The following is an 18,923-nucleotide window of genomic DNA, read 5'->3' as shown; positions in this document are numbered from 1 at the left end:
ACATCCTTTTGACCTTCCTCTACCTCCCAACATGGACTTTTCAAAACTTATACAAAATATTTGTAACATGTGATACACCATCCAAACCATTTTAAGTTGTAGAGTTCGGCACTGCATTATCTTTAAAGATATTTGTCTTGTGGGCAGCCATTGCTATGACCTGTCCCTGGAATACCTTCACATCCTGCGATTGCAATAACATCTATCAAACAGTAAGCCACATTTCTCTTTCTTCAAGACCTGAAAATTACTCTTGTACTTTCTGTGCATGTGCATTTTGAGTATTATAAATATTTCTTAAGAGTGGAATCACACCATGTCTTTTTGTGTCCCTTATGGGTATGTGTGTGGTGCATATATATATATATATATATATATATATATATATCTGCTACATCTTGTTTCTATTGGAGGGCATTTGGATTTTTCTATGCTTTGACTATTGTGACTAAATCTTCCATGATCATAATTGTGTAAATACCAGAATGAGAACCTCTTTTCATACCTTTTGTGTGTGCTCCCAGAAGTCCATCCCAACTGTTTTAATAAACTTTGTGGCAAGCTCAAAAATAAGAATCTATGTTGAGTCCAAAAGACCTCTGTGTACTGAGACTGCCCAAAATGAAGAAAACAAACTTAATTAAAGTTTATTCATGTATGTCAAGAGAATGAGTCAAAAGGGAGAAAAGGTAGATAGATGCCCTCAAGATTTTAAATCCTGCTTTCTGTCTTCATTTGGGTCTGTTACAAAGGACTTGCTTGCCTCAGAAGTTTTTTCCTCCAGGTTTCATTCATTACCCTGGTAATGAATGAAGTAACTGACCCAGTGTCTCTATCATTTATCGAAGTGACCTCATCTATCTTTATTCATTAACAATTGTATCATGGGAATCCTTGTCTAATTCCTTGCAGAAAGTCAACCTCGTTATGTAACTATTGTATTATACAGGTGTACCAATCTTTTCCATCTATGATACTGCAGCATCTAGATGTAACATCCCCTATTATAGAGTAATTCCAGTTTGACTAATTTTATACATACATGGGCTTATAGTTTGGGAAATCTACACGCAAGTTTTTATATGGCTCTTTCAGAAGTTTCTTAGTGCTATTTAACTTTGTGTTTTCTCTCTTGTACTCTGCTCCCCATTCCCCATCCCACTTAACCCTCCCTGTTCCATTTTCCCCCTTCACCATTTTACATCATTGTGTCCTAGCGTTCTTCCCTTGAGTGCTACCCTGTGGCATTCTACTAGTTTCCTAACCTCTGTGGTTATTCCAAGTGAAACACATATATTTAAATATTTAAAGTTTACATCCCTAAACAAGAGAAAACACATTTGTATATCTGAGCTGGTGTTACCCCACTCAAAATGACTACTTCAATGTCCACCCATTTGCCTATAGATTTCATAGCACATAAATAATGTATTTGTTTTCACAGAAGAATAATAGTGTATTACATAAACATACCAAATTTTTATTACCTCTTCATCAATTCACAGGCATCTACATTCCTTTTATTTTCTAGCTGTTTTACTTTCTTTTTTCTTTTTTGGTTTTTAGAGACAGAGTTGCTCTATGAAACAGTTTCAACTGTCCTAGAACTCATTATGTAGACCAGACTGGCCTTGAACTCACAGAGATCTACCTGCCTCTGCCTCCCAAATGCTGGGATTAAAGGTGTGTGTCACCACTGCCCTGCCTGGCTATTTTATTTTATTTTATTTTTTCTATATTTTTTATTAATTTTTTTTATTTTTAAGTTTAAATTTAGATTAAAAACATGGTTGGTTCACAAGTCAGTTCCAGGTCCCTCTCCCTTTCCCTCCCCTCCTCCCGTACCCTCCCCCCCACCTCCCCCATTACCCCCTCATTTCCCCAGGGAGGGTGAGGCCTTCCATGGGGGTGTCCATAATCTGTCATTTTATCCAGGGCAGGGCCTAGAGCCTTCCCCAAGAGTTCAGGGTGAGAGTGCTCCTCACATTGTTGGATGGGAGTCCAAAGTCCGTGTGTATACTCGGGATGGGTACTGATCTACTGCCTAAGGCTCAATAGATTACCTAGGCCTCCTCACTGACACTCACGTTCAGGGGGTCTTGATCAGTCCCATGCTGGATTCCCAGGCATCAGCCTGGGATTCAAGAGTTAACCCTTGTCAGGTCAGCTGTTTCTGGGGTTAAACCAGCCCAGTCTTAATCCCTTTGGTCATTAGTCCTCCCTCTCTGTTACTGGCTTTCTTGAGTTCAGCTCAGTACTTAGCTGTGGGAGTCTGCCTCTTCTTCTATCAGCCACTGAATGAAGTTTCTGTTTCCCAGACTCTCTAGCCATGGGATTGTAGGCTGGCACTCCCCAAATCTATGTCTAAAATCCATAAATGAGAGAGTGCATGCCATGTTTCTTTCTTTGTGACTGTGTTACCTCACTCAGAATGGTTTCTTCTAGTATCATCCATTTGCCTGCAAAATTCAGGATTCCATTGTTTTTTTCTGCTGAATAGTACTCCATTGTGTAAATGTACCACATTTTCTCTATCCACTCTTTGGTTGAGGGGCATCTAGGTTGCTTCCAAGTTCTGGCTATTACAAATAATGCTGCTATGAACATAGTGGAACAGACTTCCTTGTTGTATGAATGGGCATCTTTTGGATATATGCCTAAGAGTGGAGTTGCTGGGTCTTGTGGTAGGTTTATTCCCATTTTTCTGAGGAACCTCCATACTGATTTCCAAAGTGGCTGAATCAGTTGGCACTCCCACCAGCAATGGAGGAGTGTTCCCCTTTCACCACATCCTCTCCAGCATAAATTGTTGTTGGTGATTTTTATTTTAGCCGTTCTGACAGGAGTGAGATGGTATCTCAGAGTTGTTTTAATTTGCATTTCCTGGATGGCTAAGGATGTTGAGCACTTTCTCAAGTGCCTCTCAGCCACTTTACACTCCTCTATTGAAAATTCTCTATTTAGTTCTGCAGCCCACTTTTTAATTGGATTCTTTGGTGTTTTGGAGACTTGCTTCTTGAGTTCTTTGTAAATTTTGGAGATCAACCCTCTGTCAGATGTGGGGTTAGTGAATATTTTTTCCCATTCTGTGAGCTGCCTTTTTGTCTTGCTGACTGTGTCCTTTGCCTTACAGAAGCTTCTCAGTTTCAGGAGGTCCCATTTGTGTCACTTTTAATTTGAATAACTTATCACTGTACTCCTAAATGAGTGCATCTCTCAAGCCTCCTCATAGAAACTTCTCTTTGAAGTATATGTAGACTAACGCAGAGTTCCACAACAGGTCAAGGTGGGAAGAATAATGGATTGTGGAATTCTCAGTCCTGAATGGGACATCTATATCACACTGCCTCCTCAAAAGGCTTCATAAACATTGTGGGAGAGTTGGCAGAAAGACTATCAGAACCAGAGGCAATTTATGACCACCACCAAGCAGTATTTTCCAGCCACAACAGGGAAGCTGCACATAAGAATGTGCAGAGTTTGTAGCAGCAGACACAAGATCTTTGCAAACTCAAATGAGAAAATCTCAGCATGATGCTGAAGTGGGCAAGTCTCATCTTTATCTGAGGAGCCATTGGTTGTTGATGACCGCTGGGAGAAAGAGAGTTAGCTTTCTGTTTGGGTGTGGCCTCACTGATACATTATATACATATAATGAGAAAATTTGAATTCTTTTATATCCACTGAAAATTTCTTTAATACTCTGTTCTGACCCACAGACTATATAAGCTCTTGTAATAGTATGTGACCATTTTAGCAGTGGCAAGTCATTCTATTCCTTTACGTAATCAATTCATTAATCTATCTTGAAGAAAATAAGAATAATATGCCAAGGAAAGACAGCACTAAGGTTAAGGCTGGTGAATAGGGTTGTAATATAATTAAAAGGGAAACTATAAGCCATTGATTTCAGGAGACATACACAGTCTACTAAGAGCAAGACATTGATAATATAGCACAGGTCAATCTAGAAGCAAAACCTAAACTTGTTCTTTATATCATGGAGTTATTAAGCATGAAAGCAAACTTTGGAAAATAAAATTCATAATAATCCATTGAGGCATGATGGAAAATGTCTTTAATGTTAACATTGAGTAGGGAGAAGGAGCTGGATTCCTGTGAGTTCGAGGCCAGCCTAATCTACATAGTGAGTTCCAGACCAGCCAGTGCTACATAGTGAGACCTTGTCTCAAAAATAAAAAAAAACAGCTATATTTCATTTTTTTTTAGATGAAACACTAAAGCATTAACTTAGGCCAAAGTTTATATAAGGCAACATTTGTTTGCCAAAATTGAGTTTATTTCATGCTCATTGTTCTTTTCTTATAATTACCAGGAAAGCTATGAAAATAATTACTTTTGGCACAATTATTATTCCCAGTGATCAAATTGATGACATTTTGATGATCAAATCCAATATAGTTTGTCAATCATTTTGAAAAACATAAAATTCATCCTGGCTCTTGAAATATACCAAATTAAAATTTCAAGCAATTTTCAAAAGGAAATCAAATGTCTTGAGTAAATGGAACATGCGATATACATTTTAAATGATGAAGAGAAAACCAATTATTTGACATATAACATATAGCTTACTTATGAAGAGATTACACCACTATCCCATGTTTCACTTGGGCACCTTTTACATAACTTTCCTTTATCTTAATATGTTATAATTTACTTCACTGAATTTAAATAGCACATTACGTCTCAAGACAGCATTTTCTACTATGACTGTAACTTTCTTTGTTTATATTTCTGTTCTCTGTAAAGAGTTATGACATCTTACCCTTTGGTATGTCATATGCTTACTAGTTCCATTTATCTTATATAAAGATATATCATCAAGGATTTTACACTTAAGACTATCTATTATAACTTTCATTTTTAGCTTGAAGTATCAAGAAAGAACTCAACATTCTATATTTCATATTATCAATTCAGTCACTTTTCAATACTTTTAACAAAATGAAAACAATACATCGACTTATTTTTAATTCAAAAACTGGGAATCGCTGCCCTTTGACTACAGCAGTGAGTTTTAAAATGACAGGCTTATTCCTGCCTGCCCTGAAATGTTGTTCCTTCTAATGAAGTTCTGGTAACAATGAAGAATGCCTCTCTCCTTCAAGTACATCTTGAAGACTTGGAAAAATCCAGGCTACACCCAGGAATTCCATTTCCTTGTGGTGACTCATCTGGACCACAGGCATGTAGGACCTGTCTGTAAGAGACATAAGGAGAAGTAGAACACAACCTGTGAGTCATCCCTTTAATATAGTGGAGCCTTGGAGTGAACAAGCAGGGGGATGTATTGGTTGTTAGGAAAATGTAGGTTACTGGAAGAAAATAGCATCCTCCATTAATAAGATCTAAGGTGCGACTCACATAATTGTTTTCCTTAAGATTGATGGGGCACATGAGGCATTTCTTTAAGCTGGTGACGATCCTCATAAATGCCTAAAGTGAACAGAACTGTATATGGTTTTAGAAGGAGATTTTAATAAAGAAGGTGGAGATCCCAACTCCCTTCATTGCTGTCTCTCTCTATATATAAGTCTGACTGTTTATTCTAGGTTTCTTTGGAAGTGTCTTGACAGAGAACCTAAGCTGAGCAAAACAGCCTTGATCTGAGTGAGATAGCTGGCACCATGAAAATAGCAGGTGCCTTCCTGCTCCTCTCTCTGGCTCTTCTCTGCTTTTTCTCAGGTGAGTGTTTTTCTTAAAACTAACATCCCATAGTTACATGGAACCAGAATGGAAAAGAGTAGACCTTCCTCACATTACAAAATTCTAATGACATTTATGTGAAAGAGCAGTTAAGGGAAAATATGATAATGATGATGACAGTAACAGTGATGATGACAATGATGTTGGTGGACTATAAGAAGTGTCATTCCCAGAGCATGTGCTTTGCCCTTGCCTTGTACTAAGGGCTGCTATAGATTACCTTTGATTCTCTTGCAAGGATATCAGAACTCTGTTTTTCATACAAGAAACTGTGACGCGGAAAAGGAAATTATAACGAGTCAGTAGACATAGTTTTTGTTGAGGTCTTAAAGACATCACAGTTGATGCTTATTTGTAAGTACAAGTTGAGAAGATGAATAGTTGGCCTTAAAACTAATCTTGGCTTTCAGAAAAACTTTTCTGTCCTTTTAATTACTTCAAAAAGACTCAAATAATTGAAATTGAAACAGGAGAGGGGACAGAAACTAAGTGTGGAAAACTTTAAAAAGAAGTTAGGGAGCTTTGGAGAGAATAAGCACATGCAATAAGAAAAGAAAACTATTACTCAAGCAGACAGACAATATCTTGGGCCACTTATATGAGCAATAGATAAGCATTTTATCAACTTAGGTGATTCAAAGCCACACCGTGAAGTACCATTCATGTGGAGATCAAAAGACTGAATTTCTGAATCAAAGGAACCCCCTGATGAACACAGCCTTTCTATTTGTTATCTCCTTATATGTCTGTTAGAACACAGAGTATCCACTGTGGTAAACTGACCCATTGCTGTGCCATCTTTCCCACTGGTATTCTATGACTTCTCTGAGACACAGTTTCCTGTGGAAATGCTCAGAGATGAGACTAAACTCTGCTATGGGTGGGAGGTAGGCTTCCATGGGTGATGTATCATTTTCTAGGATAAATTTAGTTGTCTTCAATGTTTTCAATTTAATTAAGACTTTTTAAATTTCCAGTGATATTAAGTTGATAGAGAAAGCTCACTCTAGTTTGTCATATTCACAGAAACAAATTCTTGTTAAAATACATACTAAAATACAGATGGAAGATTCCTGTAATATTGCTGAAAAAGTTTGACTTAAAACTACTCAAAAATCTTTTGTGAGGTAGGAGAAAGTTAGACCTGTTACAACTTAGCCCCTGAAGTCAGTTGTCATCCTTTGTAGTTTATCTTTGTAGAGTTGTACTTTAACAAGATGCAGTTTACAAATGTACTTTCTCCAGAGCATAGATGCTTCCTAGACACATCAGAGGTCAATTATGGGGTACTGTGCTCAAGGAAGCTAATGCTGAAACTGAGAAAATTAAGTCCTAGCATTTCCATCATTCAGCTCTAACATTTCTGAGTTTTCTTTCTTCATATGTTAAATGAAAATATAAAATAACTACTTCTATATGGTGAATTAAATGAGAAAAGCTGATACAAAGAGCTTGACATAGTAGTTGGAACACAGTAATTGTTCAACAAATGCCTTATAGTAATGTCGTAATTAAAATAAAATAAGGTAATTTTTCTTAAGTGTTGTCAATATGAGTCTACCTCTTGCCTTGCTGTTTCCTAAATATGGAATAGTGGGCAAATCCTTCCTCTTACCAATACAGACTTTTCAAAGTGAAATATTGACTGAAATTGTAGAATTAATTTTCCAAGATCATAAAATATTACTGCCAGGATTAACGAAACACAGAACCCTAGGTGCATCTGGGTTTATGACATAACTTTCAAAGAAGCCAGCAGAAGGCTCTGTGCTCATAATAATCACTTACTCTGCCAATTATGAATCAGTGCTTCTGGTACAGCTTCTAGAAGAGATGGCAAGGCCCATATAAACTTTAAAAGCTGTGGATTCTCCTACATCCAATAATGCATTGCATTTGGTAGTGCATCTGCACATCATCACTGAGTACTGGCCCATGTTGGCAGCAGGATCAGTTGGTACTTCCTCACTGAAGAAGTCTTGGGTTTACACGCAAGAAAAGTGTTGGTGCATTCACAGCTGCATCAAAGCATCATACACCAAAAACCGTGGATGTTAATATTAAGAAGGAAGAAGAGAGTAAGAAGTAAAACACCACCTGGACCCATCTTCAGAAACTTAGAGAAGTAGAGAAGTCACAGAAAATGAGACATGGCAAGAGGGCGGATCAGTCTTTAAGAATGCATATTTGGGTCATATCTTTAAAGCTGAGTTTCAGTAAAAAATTTCAGTAAATTCCTAACTTCCCTACTGCCCAAGACACATTCTTTTGACAGGAGAGTCAAGGTTTGTACCTTGGGATGCTGGTTAGGGTACTCCTTCCAACCCCACTAATATGAAGTGGAGCCAGAGATAATAAAGTCATTCCCATAGTGAACAAAAAGCAAGGCCAAAGCTGTGACATTAATTTCTAGATCTTAAATCTTTAGTGACCTCTTAAACATAACTCCCAGCAAATGTGTCCCTTCATAGTCTACTGCTCCCTAAGGCATGAACATACATGAAAATAAGACACTTTGAGGCTTCATGACATGGCCAACAGCCAGATAGATGTGTGCATATTTGTGCTAAATTTGTAGATTTCCCTTTTACACATTCAGAAATCACAGTGTTTGGAATTTGTGCTTTTTTCAGGTGCCTTCAGTCAAGGAGGGCAGGTGAGTACCCGTTCATTAGTACTTTTGTGCCTAGGTAGAATATGACTGATATTCCATTGCTAAAAAGAGGTTTGTCTATGCTATGAACAAAAGGGGAGAAAGTGAACAGAAAGGCCAAATTGAGAAATCAGATGGAACAATGAGATTTTAAACTAGATTTTCTCATGGTATACAATTTTAAGTTTAAATCAGATTAAAACAATATTTTTATACGTTGTCAGGGTGCTGTGATCATACACAAGCATAGGATGGATAGTAAATAAAGTTTATGTCCTATTCATAATATAAACAGGCTATTGAGCTGAAAAGTTTCTCAGTTCTCAAGGTTGCAAATATCACGGCTGTTAAATTAAGCATTAATTCACCCTATAGAATTACAATTACCATTAAGCTGAACAAAGAGGGTAAATCATTAGGAAAACTGTAAACATTCTGTGTAAATCAGTTACTGATCTGTAACTCCCTCTAATAGAGTTAGAAGAAAGAACTTTGGGGTTTTTGTTTGTTAGTTTTATGTTTACAGAAATAAGAAATGAACATAATTTTGTGAATGGAAGGTATACGGTCTGCAGCATTCAAATTTAAATGCAAGTTGGGATTAAAACCCAAAATGGGCATAGATTTTCTTCATTAAGTTTTTTTTCTCTTAGATTTTTTTCAACAGCAATTTTTATGTATTTTTGAACTGATTATTGGAAACTTCTACAAACAAATGCTGCTTGCCCTGTTGGTCCTGTGTTACTGTCAAGCATTTCCACTTGATTTGGTTACCAGCTTTTTAAATCTTAGCATATCAAAGAACTCTTGGCATCAGTTTTCCAGACAATGTTGTCAACTGCTTGGGCATGCAAAAAAAGTTTAAAACTACTTTTCAACTCTGTTATGTGCACTATATTTATAAGAGTTTATTTTATTATGTCATAAATTTAGATTCATCTTAAAATTGATGGTGTCATGTAATTTATATACCCAACACGTATGTGTTTGTGTTCTTATATTAAGCTGTATATCCTAAACTATATGTGCTAAATAAGTGTTATGCTACAACTTATACTAAACTTAGAAGCAAATATAAAGGTCCTACAACTCAGCCAATGTGTTTCATATCCCCTTGGACTGTAAAATAAGACGATATAAGTATTGCAGATAAATGTAAAATATCTGAAATTGAACCCGTTTTCTCATTAACCCTCAGGTCACTTGTTTTCTTGGGATTTACATTTCTGAGAGTTTAGTTGTATTTTATACTGTGTATATACATCTACGATTTATTTATCCTGTTCTTTTCCATTGGTTGAAGTCTTACGGTTTGTTTGCTTCAGAGTCACCTGACATAAAATACACAGTCCCTCATCAAAGATGTTCAGTAAGAGTTGAATCGTTAAGGAGTTTGGATCTATATTCTAAACGACTGTACAGATGATAGCTACACAGAGTAAAATCCAGCAATGAAAAAAATATAACCAAGCTAGACTGAGGAGCACTGTTTTGAAGTCAGTCATACAGGCGATTGAAACCTCATTTACAGTTACTTGTTATGTGCTTTGGCCGATATCTTTCCCTTATCATCACCTCCATTTTCACATTTTAAGATGAAGGATAAGATACAGTGCTATCCAAAGCCTCTTCATGAACTAAATACTTGAATCATTGTGAACCAAACCTGCATTGCTAAAGCTGCTGCCTTGGAACTATAAAATACAAGGAAGGTTCTGCCCTTCGAGACCACACCTAAGCGGCCTTATTCTTCCGTCTTCATGGTGAAAGGGAGAGTGGGGCAGAAGGAATTACTGACAGTAGGAGCATGCTGGCTCAAGCCAGACCCAGCCAAGACAAAAGGAAGACAGCTTTCCCCCAGCACTCAAAATTTAGGGAATTTTGTCCATGACACATCTTCTGGGAGATTATGGTACACACTCTTAATTACAGGCCTTTACAAATTTCGTGTTCTTTTACAACCATTCTTTATGGTATCAGGGAGTGTTTTGTCACATCCATATATGTAACCTCAGCTCTGGGAAGGCTGAGACAGGAGGATCATCTAATTTTAGTGTTAACCTGGTTTAGGTAATGAATACCATACCAGACAAGCCTAGGCTCCAGATAGAATGAATGCTTCCTTCTTTCCGACCATTTTCACTTTCCAGGCTGGAAGTTTAAATGTATGGCCCTAGCAGCTGTTTCTTCTGTGTAATGTATAATAACTATTGCATTTCAAGATAAAGAATGATTAATTGTAGAACATTTATAAAACAACATTCTACTACTAAGATGAGGTTCTTGTATCTCCAATTACCTCGATTTTTACTTAAAACTAATGCACTGTGGATATTTAAATGTAGTTTGGAGGTGTTAGAGAGTATCCACCCTGTAACCACAGATGGAACAAAACCTTGAAGACTGGTGAAAAGAATGTGGGTTAAGTCTTTTCAGCAGCAGGAAGTAGGCAGAATCAAATCCCAGGACTGCTGTGTCTGCCGTATTGGCTTAGCTGTAGTCAAAAGTGAAGAGCCACCGTGTTGTCTCTGTAAAAGGCTTTGAGCAGTACTATTCCCTAGAACCTGATGTGACACTTATTGTCATCCTGTCTTATGCAAGGAATATGATGAAAGCCATAGTTTAAAGTATCATGTCTCTTGATATCAGTAGGCAATCTCTTATATAGAACTGAATTTGTGGTATTGGTCCAGACAAAAAATTCTAAGGATTTTTACAGGTACTAAATCAGAATTAGCAAAGTAAAGTTAAGAAAGAAAGAAAAGAAAACATTTCAAAGGAAAAAATCTTAACTATGACTTAAACCAGTAATTGCAGGTGTCTTTTTTGTATATTTAAAACATTTTTATATGTATTTTTCATTTTTAAATTTAAATTGAAATTAGAAACAAGGTTGCTTCACTTGTCAATTCCAGGTCCCTCTCCATTTCCCTCCCCCTCCTCCGGTGCCCTCCCACCAACCCCCCCCAATATCACCTCATTTCCCCAGGGAGGGTTAGGCCCTCCATGGGGGTGTCCATAGTCTGTCATTTCATCCAGGGCAGGGCCTAGACCCTCCCCCAAGAGTTCAGGGTGAGAGTGCATCTCTCATTGTTGGATGGGAGTCCAAAGTCCATTTGTATACCTGGGATAAATACTGATCTACTACCCAAGGCTCAATAGATTACCTAAGCCACCTCACTGACACCCACATTCATGGGGTCTTGATCAGTCCCATGCTGGATTCCCAGGCATCAGCCTGGGATTCAAGAGTTAACCCTTGTCAGGTCAGCTGTTTCTGGGTGTTAAATCAGCCCAGTATTAATCCCTTTGGTCATCAGTCCTCCCTCTCTGTCACTGAATTTCTTGAGTTCAGCTCAGTGCTTAGCCATGGGAGTCTGCCTCTTCTTCCATCAGCCACTGAATGAAGTTTCTGTTTCCCAGACTCTCTAGCCATGGGATTGTAGGCTGGCACTCCCCAGATCTATGTCTAAAATCCATATATGAGAGAGTACATGCCATGTTTCTCTTTTTGTGACTGGGTTACCTCGCTTAAGATGGTTTCTTCTAGTGCCATCCATTTGCCAATTGCAGGTTTCTTAACCATCTGACATAGGAAAATTAGAGATTGAATTATTAATAGAAAATTCAAAATAAAAACTTTGGACATATCAGTGTTATTCGAGAAAATATGTATTTGTAGAGGGAATATTAAGGAGGGAAAAACAAAAGAAATAGCTGAAAAACAAAGCAACTGACATATTATAAATCTAGGAATTTTAAAAAGATTTTGAAGATCAAGAATTGCATATATTTCTGGGCATTGGTGGCCCACACCTCTAAGCCCAACACTTGGGGAGCAGAGGCAAACGGATCTCAGTGACCCTTGTAAAAACAGTCATTTTACACCCCAAAGGGGTCATGATGGACAGGTTGAGAACTGCTGCTCTAGATAGAGATGGGTTAAGAAGGCTGGAATTGATCATGGATGGAGTTGGAATTGACTGCAAATGTTTCTCAGCAAGGAACAGAAGACATCATCTTCCCTCTTAAGTCCATGTGCGCATGTGTGAGGATGCACATTTTCATTGGCTTGACTTGTAACCTCAATATGATTAAAATTTTAATCATCCGAAGGCTTTAATTGCCCTTATGAGCATATGTGCTCAAATTACAATGAAATTAAATAATTCTATTTTCTCAATAAAAACTACTAATGTGAGTATTGAAATGTCATACCATTCCAGAAAAATTTTAGGAGATAACAGTTCTTTGAAGAACCACATGGGGGCAGGGCAATACTTAGATTAATACCCAAGGCCCCGACAGAAGTTTTATATACATATTCTTCTCTCATATATTACATCCCGACATCAGTTTCCCCTTCTTCCCCTCCTCCCAATCTCTCCCACTCCACAACCATCTCCACAAAATTACCCTCAGAAAAAAGCAGACCTCCTAGGGAGATCTACCAAACACGGCATAACAAGCTACAGTAAGACCAGGCACATACCATCATGTCAAGGCTGGACCAGGCAACCCAGTAGGAGGAATATGGTCCCACAAGTAGGTAAAAGAGTCAGAGATAGCCCCCACTTCCACTGTTAGGAATCTCACAAGAAGAGTGAGATATACAACCATGACATACATACAGAGGATCTGGGTCAGATTCCTACAGGATTTCTGATCTCTTTGAGCCCCCATGAGTCCTTGTCAGTTGATTCTGTAGACTCTTGGTGTTCATAAACACTCTAGTTCCTCAGACACCTGCATAGACACCCCCGCAGGACTCCCTGAGCTCTGCCTAACGCTTGGCTGTGGAACTCTGTCTGATCTACACCCCTCAGTTGTTGGATGAAGTATCTTTGATCTCTTTGGTGACCATTTTCCTAGACTCCAGTGCCAGAACACTGTAGGCAGGATAAACTGCAGGTGGAAAGTTTTGTGGACAGGATGGTGTCCCAATCACTCCACTTGCGTTCTTGTCTGTTTACAAAAGATGGCCAATTCAGGTTCCTGTGTCCCCCATGTCTAGGAGTCTTGGCTAGGGTTACTGTCGGGATTCCATGGAGTTTCCATTGCACTAGGTGTCTGCCTCGCCCCAGATGTCCCCCATCTTGAGAATAGGAGTGATCAAGTGTGGGAGAGGGAGGGAGAAAATATTGGGAAAAACCACTGATAGAAGTCTTGACTATCACAGAATATTGAATGGTATTTCTTGTTAAACCTGAAAGCAATCCAACTAACATTAAAATAAATCACATTATAATAGGAAAGCAATCACACCAGAATTCTGAGCTATAATACAGTTTACCAGATTGTTGTTGGTAGTAACAGTCTTCCACATAGAACTGGACACTTTAGAAAGTCTGATATATGGATGTTTCCAGCCTCTTGCTACATATGTTAGAAATTTAAACTCAATGTTATGCAGCTGGTAAGTATGAGAGGCGAAACTCAAATCCAAATCTGTCTTATTCCATTTGGAAGAACAACCTCCTCAAAGCATAGCTCTTTGGACTCATTTTCATTAGATCCAGAGGGTAGGTATTTCACATCTCCTGGCACCCTACTGCACCATGAATGGAACCTAAGTGGAATAGAGGTAGTCTACCTCTACCATCTTCCTCAGTCTAGATCTGCTTTGACTTCTACTAAGAAGCCCATCATTTGAATGTCATTCAGAAACCTACAGCCAAGTTAAAAAGAAGAAATTCAGGCAGGTGAAAGGCATGCCAATAATAAATCTTAATGTTTTTCTTTATGTGGTAAGAGCTGGAAATGCCACTGAAGAGTGACTATAATGGAAAAGATCATACAAAGTGAATAGAAAAATATCCCAGAGCTTCCTTAAGAAGAGGCCTCCCATAAAGAGGCTGCTTTCTGCAATCCAATCCAGGACCATTTCAAACATTCCACAATACAAATTTCCTATGCCACATTTGGTCTCTGGATGACCCTGAGATTCTGGGAACAAGGCAAGGTAGGCCTCTGAGGGATGATTTCCTCACTGAATTAATTAAAAACACAGGAATTGTTTCACTTAAGATAACACAACCAACAGTAGAGAGAGTTCTAGAGCATATTGGAAAGTTCTAGTTCGCTGCAGAGTTCTTGAAGCATCCCACAAATTAGCAGGTTGGGAGCAGTGAGACAACTTGTTCACATGCCAGCAGATCTGTATGAATGTGTTTATTACAACCCTGTGCTCTTCCTAATCTTTTCCAATGGGCAGCAGAAGGTGGTAAGTGAGCTTGGGGAGGGCAGAGGGAATGAGAAATACTCAAAGTGAATGCTCTCCCCAAGTGCCTGTCTTTATATCTGCTTTCCAAAGGACAAAAGAGGATGGATCACAAGATCAGAGGGCCGATTACCAAGGAAAGGTGTCTTAAGGGGTCGTCTCTTTAAAGTAAGGGACTTTCTTGTTTATTTCTCTTACTGTCTGAGGTTCTGGATCCAGCTGCTCTTTGCTCAGCTTGCACACAACTGTGTTTTTCTCCTGTAGCATTTGTCACACATCGTGCTATGATTATGTTATCTCTTCTCTCCTCTCTGATTAAGATGCAATGGTGTGCTTGCAGAAACACTGTTTATTACCCCTTCCTTGTCTGACCAGCACCTAACACTTTGCCTTCTATCATTGGTTATTCATTGCACATTTGTGGAACAAATGAAATATCAAAGACAACTCTGTGGTTCATTCTTTTTGGTCTCAAGGATATAGCTGTGAACACATATGATAATAATTTAAGTTACATAAAGGTCTGAGGAATAAAATGTGTTTTAAGTGTATGCTGTTCTCCAGATCTTCTAGATTTAATTCCATTTGAAAACTTAAAAGAAAGATTATTGATATGGAAGGAACATAAGAGGATGGGTTGGTATTTCAGCACAGAGAGGAAAGTCAGTACCACACTCCATCACCTCAACAATACAAGATGGCAAGTTTCAACAAAAATATGCAGTTGATACTCTCAAGAACCTTAAACTTGATGTACGTGTTTATTTTTCATGTCTATCAAGGATATTCCCATGCAAAATTCAGACAGTTTTGTCAGTATATGATAGTGACTTGCCAAGGTCCATAGATTTCACTACTATCCTATTTCTAAAACATAGATTTGTGTATAAGGTATGTTTCTATGGTGAAATAATATACCTATTATCTCAAATAATTAGCCTTGCTTGTTTTATGGCAACAACAACCCAAATATACTCAGCTAAGTGGAATTCTAATACAATACAATTTTAGTATCTAAAGCATTTATGTTGCTCATTAAAACTGACAAGTTATATTAATGAAATCTATGTGCCCTGATCATAAATGTGGTCAAGGATATAAAGTGACACTAAGTCTAATTCTCTCAGTAAGGATATATTATTATTGAACCTCAGTAGATTATTGGAAATTATGGAGCCAAAAATGAGAAGTGATATGTTCAAGCATGGGTGTGGTCCTCAAATCCAGAAGTGCTCTAGTCTCTTCTTCCTGCTGCCCAATATAACTCAATATGCTTCTCAGTGACATTTCAGGTTCAACTGAAGTCATATGTTTGAAATTGATTAACTTTTATGTAGATATTTTAAAATGTGAGGATGTAGCCGGGCGTTGGTGGCACACACCTTTATTCCCAGCACTCAGAAGGCAGAGGCAGGTGGATCTTTGTGAGTTCGAGGCCAGCCTGGTCTACAGAGCAAGTTCCAGGACAGCCTCCAAAACAATACAAAGAAACTCTGTCTCAGAAAAAAAAAACGTGAGGATGTGAGGATATGATTCTAGTGGAAGTAAATGGCACTCTGTTGTTCCTGATATTTGCAGGAGTTCTGTTCAACATATTTCATGTTGTTAGTATACTGGAAATGAAAGTACACCAAATATCAATTCTATTCCTCTTGTAGTAATAAGAATCTTACTGCTACTGATCAAATTATTTTTGATTAGTGCAATGGATAGGATATGTTATTAGCATACTACCATGAATTTCCATGAGAGCTGTTCTTAATTAGACATAACATGTTCTCATGAGTCTGAATGAAACCTCAAGATCCTTTTAAACACATTAGCTTAGAGTGTCATTAACAAAATACTATAGTAGTCAGCAAGTTAGTGTAAAGAATTTTGTTCTCAGTATATAAACGGACATTGCATTCACAGGAAGCTTCAAGTACTGCCTAGAAACTCCCCTGCGAGGATCATCCATGTTTTGGTGGCATGCAGAAGTTCTATTAGAATATATTAACATAATACATGTTATGAAAGAATTGGCATATATTATACAAAACTATTTTCAACTACATCAATTTAATATCGAAAGAAATGTCTTACTTATAGAATTTGACCTTATTAATTTACTCATAATTGTAATAATGTATTTCTCATGTTCCTATGTCTTAATAAAAACATTATATTTATAAATGTGAAACAAAGTGTTCTAACTAAGTATCCATTTCAGGATGCATTACGTTAAGCTTCTGTTCCAAGCCACTAGTCTATTAGATATGATATTAGTGACAATCTTTTTCCATTGTAGATTAATTGTGGTGAGTTCCGTGACCCCAAGGTTTTCTGCACACGGGAGTCTGACCCACTCTGTGGTTCAGATGGCCAAACATATGGAAATAAATGTGCCTTCTGCAAGGCATTGGCGTAAGTATTGTTCTCACCACACCTACATCTTATGAGCGTAAACTTCCAAAGTTAAACTAATATTTTCTTGGGATAGCCTAGCATTTTCTATCCATATCTCCTATGGAGATTAAAGAAATATACTTCCATAAAGTGGTTTAAAACAAATGTCTCAAAAGGGAATAAACAAATTATTTCAAAACACTTTAACTACGTTGTACCTATCATAATGCATTTTGGGATTTCTTTACAATACATTTTGCATATAACAATTTACCTTTAATAACTCTTATAATTTTCATCATATTATTTTATTTAAATATTTATTCATTTTTATTTTATGTGTACAAGCGCTTTACCTGCATTTATGTCTGTGCACCATGTACATGGCTGGTGCCCAAGGAGACCAGAAGAAGATATCAGACTCCCTGGAGCTAGAGTTACAGATGGTTGTAAGCTGCCATGTGGGTTCTGGGACTTAAGCCTTGCTCTTCACCAAGAGCAGCCAGTGCTCTTAAACAGTGAGCCATCTTTCCAGCTCCACTTTCTCTTATTCAAAAATAGTTTAATATGTCAATATTGATCTCTGTATTAACTATTTATGCAATTCATAACAAATTTTTTCTCAGCAGAAGTTGGGGGTATAGGATGAGATTTGAATAAATGGAAGGACATATACCTGATAAAACCTCCATGTGGGGTCTGCTATAAAATGCAAAATGTGTCAAGTTTTCATTCATATTCTTAAATATTCTTCCAGGACAGAACTATGACTTATTATTTATTGGCATCATTTATCCATCCTCTACCTTTCACTCTTCAATGATGAGTAATGGGTGTTGAGAGTTCTGAGAACCAACCCTGAGATTGCTCGAAGATTCCTTCCTTTCACAGTTACAGGAAGGGAATCAGTTTACTTCTGATGACTAGCAGTATACATACCAACAAAACTCAATCATCGGATGGGTTTTGCCATGCTTAAAACTGCCCTCCCTGGACTCTGTAAAAAAACATGGATATTGAACTAAGTATATATTTGTCTCTTTTTCATAGGAAAAGTTCTGGGAAGATCAACCTGAAGCATCATGGGAAATGCTGAATTAGAGCTGGTGTTTTGTGCCAGCTTGCCTATCCTGTCACCCTTGTTTTTTTGATTTCTGCTTTTATTTTTCTCTGGAAAATGTCATACAACCATAAAAAAATAAAACACATCTTTTTCTCTATGTGGGTCTTATGTAGGTCAGTATGTTTGGTTCCTTCAACTTGTCAATAAAGTAAATTCTGCAGAATTTCATACCTCTTGGTCTTGGATTAATATAGCAAACTGATACAACAGATAATACTGATTTTGATACATTAATTTGAATCAAAACACTTCTTGCCTCACCAAAATACACTATCCATCAAAATGGAGTCCTACAAAACTGTCTGCCCTATTTCACTTTTGGAATTTGCATGACAACAATGAAGCTAATATCAATCTACAATATGTTATTTCCATATTAAATAACAAGATATTAGTGCTTCTTAAATTCAGTAAGGATATTTTACATAAAAAGCAAAGCATGGATAATCTATTGAGTTTGTTTTCAACTACCTTTGAGATAGTGTATTTTGAGTGTGTCATATTTAAGAACACACAGTATTTGGCTTCCTGAAAATATCATGAGGCATTCTGAAGAAAAAGAAGAAAAGAAATGCTCAAAATGAACAGTAATTTTTAAAATGTTGATTATTCAATAAAGAATATGTGGAAAATCTCTCAAAGAAAGAATTTCATTGCAGAATGGGAAAAAATCTATAAACCGTTAAGACTTAAAACAACTTAGTTACTTACTAAAAGAAATCAGATCAAATCAGAAGAAAACTAAACATTACAAGAGTCCTTTTATGCACTGGAGTGAGATATGTATAAATGATACCTTCCTCACTTCA

General features: G+C 37.4%; 1 protein-coding gene across 1 annotated transcript; it reads left to right on the top strand.

The window, feature by feature from the left end:
- The first annotated feature begins 5,592 nt into the window (after nt 1-5,592).
- On the top strand, nt 5,593-18,169 carry Spink6 (serine peptidase inhibitor Kazal type 6). Its single transcript, XM_005069160.3, has 5 exons — nt 5,593-5,709; nt 8,364-8,386; nt 14,697-14,771; nt 16,894-17,009; nt 18,042-18,169. The coding sequence occupies exons 1-5, from the start codon at nt 5,652-5,654 to the stop codon at nt 18,085-18,087; spliced, it is 318 nt and encodes a 105-aa protein (XP_005069217.1). The 5' UTR covers nt 5,593-5,651; the 3' UTR covers nt 18,088-18,169.
- Nucleotides 18,170-18,923: the final 754 nt, after the last annotated feature.

The sequence above is a fragment of the Mesocricetus auratus genome, unplaced genomic scaffold, assembly GCF_017639785.1.
Source record: "Mesocricetus auratus isolate SY011 unplaced genomic scaffold, BCM_Maur_2.0 Super-Scaffold_6730, whole genome shotgun sequence".
In the NCBI taxonomy this organism is placed as follows: Eukaryota; Metazoa; Chordata; class Mammalia; order Rodentia; family Cricetidae; genus Mesocricetus; species Mesocricetus auratus.
The sequence above is the reverse complement of the archived record's forward strand: the minus strand, read 5'-3'. Positions and strand labels throughout refer to the sequence as shown.

Excerpts from the sequence above, each read along its gene's own strand:
- Spink6 (XM_005069160.3), top strand. The coding sequence starts at position 5,652 with ATGAAAATAGCAGGTGCCTTCCTGCTCCTCTCTCTGGCTCTTCTCTGC. Across the intron at positions 5,710-8,363 it reads TCTTCTCTGCTTTTTCTCAG|GTGCCTTCAGTCAAGGAGGG; the intron begins GTGAGTGTTTTT and ends TGCTTTTTTCAG. Across the intron at positions 8,387-14,696 it reads CCTTCAGTCAAGGAGGGCAG|GACAAAAGAGGATGGATCAC; the intron begins GTGAGTACCCGT and ends TGCTTTCCAAAG.